The 9,377-nt window shown below is 41.3% G+C and overlaps 1 protein-coding gene across 1 annotated transcript in view; it reads left to right on the top strand.

Annotated features, from left to right (window-relative positions):
• The window catches only part of EPHA3 (EPH receptor A3), a 152,204-nt gene extending 145,137 nt beyond the window's left edge, over positions 1-7,067 (top strand). Inside the window, exons 14-15 of the mRNA XM_009710208.1 lie at positions 5,050-5,205; positions 6,670-7,067. Coding sequence (XP_009708510.1) covers positions 5,050-5,205; positions 6,670-6,775 — 262 coding nt within the window. The 3' untranslated portion in view covers positions 6,776-7,067. The remainder of the gene's footprint in view (positions 1-5,049; positions 5,206-6,669) is intronic.
• The last annotated feature ends 2,310 nt before the right edge of the window (positions 7,068-9,377 follow it).

Below are 9,377 nucleotides of genomic sequence, written 5' to 3'. Positions count from 1 at the left end.
AGAGCCAGAAAAGCATTTTAAAAGCTCTCTGAGGCATTTTTGTCTCCCTTGTTTAAAGAGCCTATAGACTGTCCTAACAGTAATGACTGGTTGTTGATAAGGGTCTGTCTCCGGGCCAGCCATGAATCCCAGGAAACAGCCACGTGATGCTCTTCTGCAGCTCGAAAGCACAGCTTAAGCTGTATTATGAGGAACGTGCTGGTATTTTTTGCCTCCAGTGGTTTTGGTGGGGGGGAAAAAGTAAGTTGAGGAGCATTGATACACCCAGGCATATGATTTGTTACCCCACAGGGATGCTTGAAAACCATGTTCTGAGGGGCAGCTAAAGGAGTAGGGAAGACTGGAGGACTGACATACGAGGCAGATGTAATTTTATTTGCTCGTTATTCTAGAGGAAGCCGTGGTAAGTTTTTTGCCAATGGATAACATGGAGCTAGAAAATCAGAAGTTCAGGGTGACGTTTAGAGAGATGTATCATTTTGCAGCGGGCCCGCAGCCTCACCTGCAGTCTTTTCCCCCGTTGATTATTTGTATTACCCCTCTTTATTTCTCCAGCTCTTTTGACGCAGTCACAACCTACATATTCTCAGAGCGTGCAAGCGTGGTATGAAGCCTCTTGGGAAAAGCAGATGTGCCACCCTAAGAGATTAATTGTATTTTAGTGACTAAGTTACAAATTTTGCTAAGGGTATCTTAAAAAAGGGGCACAAAGAGGTGGAACTCCAAAGATTCTTATCTTTCAGGTTCGGGGATAGTCAAGTAAACACAATGACTCTACTTCTCCTCGGCATGTCATTTATTTACTAGTCTCCTGTTGATACACATATATTCTTACGATTCTGCTTGCTGTGGACGATAAAACTAAGATTTGCTTTGTATGCTAGCTGTTGGGTTTTGTCTGTTTGTTTGTTTTCTTGAAATAGGAGATATCCTTCTCATTAGACTTGGATTCTGTGCTTCAGCTTGCCATAATCATAGAGCACATAGGATTTGTGTTCAAACCACGCCTGGCTCCCTCCTAGGGACCAATTTCACTTTACAAAATCAGCTTATAATTACCTAAAATTTGCCACAGGAAACTACTTTATATTTTTTAGATGCTTTCCCATTTAAAAGAATCTGACTGTGGAAGGGGAAGTCCAGATTTAAAAACTGAACATCGGTTGTGTTGTTTGGAGGAAGGGATGGAAAGAGAGAGGCTACTGCAATACTGAGTCTGGCATCGTGTGTGCACAACTCCTCTGTGTGTTTGCAGAATACCAGCCTTCATGCAGAAGTGGCAGGACATTTTCCTTTTATTTGTCTCAGTTCCTGAATTTTCAAGTTAATATAGCCCTTTCTCGCCAGGCAGCAGCGGACCAGAGGCGAGATTTCCATGCCGTCTTGGGAAGGGTTCTAATGATGTTTTCTGTGGTCTTTGTTGTTACTATATGGGGCAGCAAAAGTTTCTCTGTGTTGTGACAAAAAGCTGTGCTAATGATAACAAACTATAGTTCCCTCTGCTACTGCGGATAACTCAGGGGTTAATTCCAACTGTTAACGTAATGGACGCATCCAGAGAAAGCTTTCAGCAACAGGGAATTTTGTAACTGGCATCTGGCTGTTAAATTTGTCTCTCTAACCTAAGTCTTGCTGATTTTTTTTTTTTCAGGGTACCACATGTCAGTAAATACAACTCTGTAGACAGACATACAGTCAGGATGAACAGGATAGAAAGTCTTTCCATGACTGTCGAAAGATGACACGATGGGCTATATCGTAGATCGCCAAAGCAACAAAGTAAAAAGAGTTTCCAAAAAAAAAAGGAGGGGAGAGAAGAAAACAAAACACAGAGGGAAATGTTCTATTTCACTTCCCCTGAGCAAACATGTAATTTCCATGATTTCTTTTTAATGACTCTCTTCTGAAGCTAGTAGGTACTGATTTATGAAAAGCTGTAAAAGATCAGGTGGAACCCTGCAGGACGTCGTTTACAGCTGCACGGATTGCAACCCGTCTAATTTGTCTAGTAAAGTGTGAGCTCATGGCGCACATCACCCAGACCATAAATTTCATGTTCAGACCTTCTGTCTAGGGGCTGGGTCAGGGGGAAAAAAACTGCCGATGTGTGCAGATGCTCTGAAAGTCCAGCTTTCCCTTGGTGCATGTGAGGAGACATCACAGACTCTTCACAGTGAGACAAATTCCTGTTCATTGATAAACTGTCCAGATGTCCTCTCTGAGGAGGAAAGTAACTAATTTTTGTTTGGAATCCTACAAGAAGAAAAATGATACTTTACAGTGCTGGTTATTCTGAGGTCACTTGCATTAAAATTAGGTCATATTTTTTGTCCTGATGATACTTTGATCCAAGTAATAAACATAAAAGCTCTTTTGGGCCACTCTAATTCCTAATCCTAGAGGCCTGTTCTATTTCAACTTGTTTATACTTTTTTTTTTTCATTAGTGATTCTTGAGTCCAGCCTTGTTTTATTAAAGTTAAAAAGATGTACTAGGCTGGGGAAAAAAAAAATTCTCCATGCTTTATCACTAAGAACACTTCATAAATACTCTTAATAAATGTCTTGGGATTCCAATGCTATGTCCAGAAAACTGTAAATAAAAAGCATTGGCTCTTCATGGGACTAACAGTAGTCAGGGAGATGCAGGCTGCACAGCTACTGAATAAAAATATCTTGGGCCTGATTATCGAACCTGAGCCTTTAGCTGGAGGGCGTTTAAAGCTGTGTATCACGTAGGTGCCTAAGATCTGTTTTTAGCATGAGACCAGTAACGTGAAGCATGCTGCATCTTCTGTCCTCAGCTCAGTCTTTGTGTCAGTGCGGCCGTGCTGTGCTTTCCCTTCTTCAGTGTTTTGGGGGCAGAGCAGGTTTTTGGTGTCTTCTGTCACTCTCTTTTCCATCTGCGGATGTGAAGTCCATAGTTGGTGCCGGTGATCGGGGTCATTTGCAGCAGCTCCTTGTCCTGGCCGGGCTCCAGAGGGAAGGTGATCAGGGGAAAGGTGTCCCATCAGGGACATCGTTGCTCTGAGACCTGGTGAAGATTGATGAAGGGTGTTATGTCCATTTGTGGTTTTGAAGTTAAGATTTTCAAGCATCTAATGAGCTCTTTAATTATGGCCTGCAATCCCAGAAGGGCAGATATTAAAATAATTTTCTGAGCCTGAAAGAAGTCAGCTGATTGATAACAATTGGCAAAGCATCAGAAGTAAAAGGTGCTGTTTAATATGCAGCCAATGCCAAAAGTTATCGTTTCACAAAGCTATATTGTTCTTTTCTTCAAAAGTACAAGATAAAAGTCTCGGTGTAACTGATGTGGTATCTCCTGATTCCAGTGCAAGTCAGATGTACTGCAAAGGGTATGCTGTTGTGGTGCTGCAAAAAGACTTGTGTTGGGATTGACAAGTTTCGTTTGGATTTTCTAGGCTGCCTATGAGCTTTAATTCACTGGTATTTAAATACTTTGTTCTCTTTGGTGCCTTTACAATCTCCCCCATTTGTGTTTTTTTCCAGTGCTCAGAAATGGCTTGGGTTTGGGGTGAATAGGGTGTTCTACTATCCAGATCAGTTCTCCAGTACCGGTAGCTGTCATCTACACAATATACTGTGTAATCACTGCCTTTAAATTACGGTGTTAGTCTAACCACCTCTCATTGTCACTGGAAAGAAGTTAAAAAAGTCACTTCAGATGGATTCAGCTGAAGTAGTCAGACTCCTGTGCAGGTGATGTTTCATTAGAGCCGCAGGGAAAAAGAATTACGGGGTAGAAAATAGACTGTAAAGTTGTGATAACTGCCTTGAACATCCTTTCGTTCGGTCTCCTGTGCTGATGAGTAGCACCATCATAGTAGGACAGCTAAGCACATGCTTAGCTTTAAGCCTGAGATAGGCACCTATAAGATAACTTTACTTAAAATGGAGCACATATGTTTCTGAATGGGGGCTAAAAAGCTGTCCGATATGGACATGTTTGTCAGTGGAGGGAAAAATGCAGGAATAGAGTTGATGTCTGTAATAACTTCTGACTAGTTGAGGAAGTCATCCTTGTACTAATTAGCACTGAGAGAGAAAGGTAACTAGAATTAGTAAGATCTCTTGTCAGTAGAAAGAAATTACTGATCATGTTGCTCTTCAGGGGCTTCTCACACCGCTTGGAATAGGAGCCCTTTCAGAGAGGACAGACCCCCTGACTGGAAATGTGTGTGTCTCTCCATCGACTGCAGCAGTAGTTTAGAAAACTAGCTGGGCCGATTTGTGGTATTTTTAGATGGCTAAAATGAGGTGTGGTAGAGCCTGACTCTAGTGACTTCATGGGGAAGGGCTGGCATTTATTTTTAGTCTTGATGCTCTCAAATAAGAAGATACAGTATGCTCACGAGCCCATGAAAACAAGTATTCATACCAGACAGAACTGAATTTCTGGATCAATATGGGAGCAGCTATTTTTGTCATTTGCAATATGCAAAGTGCGGGGTCAGCTGCAATATATTCCTTCCTGAAAAAAAATTATACATTTATTCATTGTTTTCAGAAGGTTATTTTTTTTTTCTCAGTAGCTTATAGGTAGGCTTATGCAGATGGAGAAAGGTTTAGATGGGCAAAGAAGCATGGGCAGACATTTTGTTTGATTCGTCGTGTTGATTTTGTTTGTTTCTGGCTGTTTTCTTCATTGTTTTCTAAGTAGAGAACTTGGATTCAAATCTTGTCAGTTCAGCATCCTTCATGAGCACCAAGTTAATTTCAAAGGCAGGAGATGATTCAGTTCTCACTTCTAAATTATTTATATGATATCCTTATGGAAGTTTCAGTCTTAGAGTAAGCATCAATTTTAAACTGACCACAGCAATTGTATTTTACATTTGGCTAAGTGTATTTAATAACAAATTTCCTCATTTTCACCTCTGTGCACTGCTGAATGCAAGTCTCGTGTCTCTCTACAAAGAGCAAGTCCTACAATTGCTCTACAAATGCCAGTGCTAAGTTTAGACACAAAAATAAATCCATACATATCCCTGCTGCCTAACTTTCGTCACATTCTTTTTTGTTTCAGGCCATCAAATCTTCTCCTGGACCAAAGTAACATTGACATTTCAGCCTTCCGCACGACAGGTGATTGGCTCAACGGTTTTCGGACAGGACAGTGCAAAGACATTTTCACGGGTGTGGAGTACAGTTCCTGTGATACAATAGCCAAGATTTCTACCGAGTAAGTTTGAATTGACTGTAGCTCTTTGTCCTTGGTTGTGGCTGGAGGTACAAGTTTATACTCAAGCATAAGAGTAGCATTTTTATATGGAGTTTCCAGGTTTTAGCTAAAATATTCTTACATTTAAAGAGACAAATGTAAATTATTGTTGTAGTTGCAATACACATGCAGGAAACCTAGATGCTCTGATGACGTGTGAAGGCCACAATCCTATAGCTTTTTCTCACTGATGACAAGGAATTTCCCGTTTTCTTCTGATACAGTAGCACCGTGCATCACCTGGTACAGCAGCTTCACTTTCACTCACAATTTAGGATTTTCTCTGTTGGTTCTTTATATTCTGCCTTTTATATGGGGATTTTCTCACAGCTGGCACGTCTGCCAGTCTTTTCCTTCAGTGCCCATCCCATAGTCCATGAAACCAGGTGAGACAGAGCAAGCTCTTTGTAGCTGCTTTCCTCCTACATGCTAATAATTATTCAGGGGCTGAACTCCATCCTGCCTCCAGTTTTGACATTTAAACATGCTAAACTTGGAAGTTGACAGCTTGCAAGTTTATTACATTTAAATGCAATCCATCTTTGTTCTAGTGATAAGGAAGAGTAGGGTAATGTTCTCTCTGCACCTGAAAAGGCATCAAGTACAGCTATGAACTTACTGCCAAAGGAAATCTTGATTCCCTGTTGGACTAGCTGGATACATGACAAGTTATGAAGAAGTAAGCAGCAGCTGCGGTACCGGCAATTAAACACATCAATGCCGTTAATTAGTGTATTATTGCAACTATAAAAAGGCTGCTAATGGCTCTTTATAACAATTACCCTTTGGGGACAGTGCCGAAATCCTCTAGGAATGCCCAATTTCCTGTGAGCCACTGGTTAATTAGCCCTTCACAAGTGTTAAACCACTTCTGTGTTGCACAAGGAACAAAGAGACTGGACGACCTGGAGAAATGAGAGGTGAAAAACAGGGTAGATGCTGGGAACTTGGCCATGTAGCCGTTAATCTCAGTGCTGATGCCAGAGTTAAGACGACGATTCAGAGGGCTCAGCACGTAACAGCGAGATGTCGGCGCTGCTCACAAAAAGCGATCAGGCTGATAGGGGGAAGAAGATGTTAGAGAGACTCAAGATCACAACTGGCCCAGAAGTGAACCCCTTGCCCCTAAATCCCAGTGGGTGTATCGCTGGAGAACACTGTTTCATTGTTGTTTCTTCCAAGTAAGCAAACACAACAAGGGTAAATGAGTTTTTACTCTTTTCTTGTGGCCTCCTGCTCTTTTCATACAATGGCTCTCAGTATTTTTCGTATCAGGGCTTGTGTTTCAGCAATATCACCGTGCCTGGAGGCTCCTCCAATGCAGCCATATAAGATGAGCGAGTTGATTGCTGTTTGCTCACATCAGCTCTAGGAAACACAGAGGCAGTATGCTCACTCACCCGATGCATCTTCTCTTTTTTCCAGTGACATGAAGAAAGTCGGCGTGACAGTTGTGGGGCCTCAGAAGAAGATTGTTAGCAGTATCAAAGCTCTAGAAACTCATACAAAGAACAGCCCTGTTCCTGTGTAAGGTACCAAAATGATGTTGCTCAGGAGAGAGAAAAAGAGAAAAGTTGCGTCACAGATCAAAAGTGGTGGCTGATAAACAGCAGAATTTAAAGTTGTTCTTTGCAACAGCTTTGGAAACATAATGGTTGAGATTTCAAACCCACTAAGACACTCAAACATTGAGTATAAATGCCTTAAAAATAGGAGCAAACTTGTTTTCTATCTGTTAATCCTAAAGGGTGGGTGCTCTTGTCTGACTGTTAATGCAGATAGTAAATGTCAAAAGAAAAAAAATATGTAAAAAATCCTTCCAAGTAAAAACCAGTGATACTAAAACCTAGAGCCATGTGAAAATTAAGTGACTGAATAACACGAAAAACCCATGGACATAAAAGCTGTGTATTTGATCTATACAGCAAACAAGAAGAAAGAAAGACTTGCAGTATTTTTATACAGAAGAGATCTGTAACAGGTATTTTATTTCTTTAAAAGCAAGGAAAATAGAGGACTATACCTCACAACCTGTCTGGCCATATTTACTATAACGTCATTGTAACATGCTATTTCAACTTCAGAAAGTAAAGCAGAAATAAAGTTTGTAGTGACTTTGAGTTAGTTGACAAAAGATTTTCGCCTTTATGTTAGCTTCCCTAATTGTGTTCATTTAAATAGAAACAAGTCTTAATTTTTAAAAGACTTATTTATTTCCTTTGTTTTTTCCATTATTGTTTGTATTTATGCTTAAATATACCTTAACCTGGCTGTATTATTGCCAAGTGCCAAATGTTATCAAAACTTCATTGGTTCAACCTGAGAAATTGTCTGACGGTTAATTACTAGATTATTTTATACTCATAACATCGTATATGAAATACAGAAGGAAAGAAAGATGGTCTTTTTTCCAGTTCTGACACTAGACAAAGCATCTGGACTTGTTGAAATTCCTTCCGTTTGCTGTGAGTGGTGTTTTAACCCGGGCGTGAATTTTGGCAGCGTTGTGTGTGTATCAATCTCTAGGTCGGTATCTGCCCCAAGCAAGCACATACATCTCATTTACTTCCCAAAAACCTGCTTTCTTGTCAAAATAAGGCCCCCTATTCTCAGGTGGTGTTCAGGTGGGAGATTTGCCTAGTAAATGTACAAGAGTCAGGATTGCATCCTGCATGAACTAAGGATGCTTTTTGAGTTCACTGGGGAGTGATCCATTTCTGGCTTCCATCTGACGGGCTCTGCTCCCAACGCTGGGAACTGGGAGGTGGACTACCTACCGTGTGGGCAGCCACTGGTAGGTACGCTGAGGTGGTGACTTGCAGCCAAGGATTGGCAGATTGTTTAAAAGGATGACTTAAGCTGTGAAATGGGGCTTTGGTATGTAATTTTACCGGTCTGAGCTAGAAGACCTCTGTCCAGGCACTGCCGTCCTGCAGAGGACTTGAGTTTTTGGCAGAGGTTCCTTAGGCACCTATTCCTTGAGAGAAAGCAGAAAGGAGCCTATCTTTAGGAGAGCCTTCACATTTCCCAGTGGGAAAAGGAGCCTGGAAGGTGGGATTTGAGAGCCCTCTTCCATCTTCAGCATCTTCCCAATAGCGAACTCTTAAGCTGTTGCTTTGGAGCACATCAGTCCGGGTTCTGATCAGACACAACTCTGAAAATGAGTGGTTTAGGTTGCAGTGTGAGGCCCGTCTTGTGCTACATAAAGGTGAGGTTCTTAACACTCTCAATGTGATGCCAGGCACGCAGCCGTCGGGCTTTCGGCACTAGTGGAAACCCCTCTGATTCCCAACTTCCCATGCTGGAATCTAAAGCTGATTCTGATGAATGACAGTGAGTCCCTAAAAGTCCCCAAGCCTTTGTGGGAGGCAGATGACTACATGGCCCACCACCTTTGGCTGTGTGTCCAAAAGCAGGTAACTAGTCGTGCATTCTTTCTTGTGTTGGTTTGGGTTTTGAAGCTCGTTGTAGCATAGGGCACATACATAAGAGAAGAATCAGTTCCTAGGATTTGTGTGGCTGAATCAGCTTTTAAATTGTTCTTCGTGGGTCCAGGACTTACAAAATGTAGAGACACAACGTTTATGACACATTGCTAAATAGAAGCAGGATTAGAGGCTTTTTTAATGAGCGCTGGCAGTGAGCATGCTGTAAAGGACTGGATATAAAACACACTCACAGGATAATAATTAGTAATATTTTCCAAAAGAAAAATGAGTGAGTTTTAAAGTAAGTTGAAATAAAAATTAAAAATGGAAGAAAATTAAAATAAAGCACTTAAGATGGAAAGAACACTTCTCCTTATCTGCCACAATCTATTGTGAAATACAGCATGCTGAATAGAAAAGTTGTATTTTCCGTTACTTAGTTCATTCAGAATCTTTCTTTTCTTCAGTTTGAGATTGCTCTAAATCGGGCGTTGTTAGTGAATTTAAGTCACCAAAATCCATTTGCACACGTTACCTGTGTGGGGACAGCTTGTTAGAAGATATTCCTCGTGACGTTTCTCTTCAGCTTCGGTCTGCTGCTGAAGAGTGGGAGCGAGGGGGCTGGGGTGGGGGGGAGAGATCTGTTCAATGCTTCTGAAAACACAGACCAGTTCGTAGAGTTTTAGATGGCGCCTGAAAACTTTG

The sequence above is a fragment of the Cariama cristata genome, unplaced genomic scaffold (assembly GCF_000690535.1).
Source record: "Cariama cristata isolate BGI_N322 unplaced genomic scaffold, ASM69053v1 scaffold3051, whole genome shotgun sequence".
NCBI lineage: Eukaryota > Metazoa > Chordata > Aves > Cariamiformes > Cariamidae > Cariama > Cariama cristata.
The sequence above is the reverse complement of the archived record's forward strand: the minus strand, read 5'-3'. Positions and strand labels throughout refer to the sequence as shown.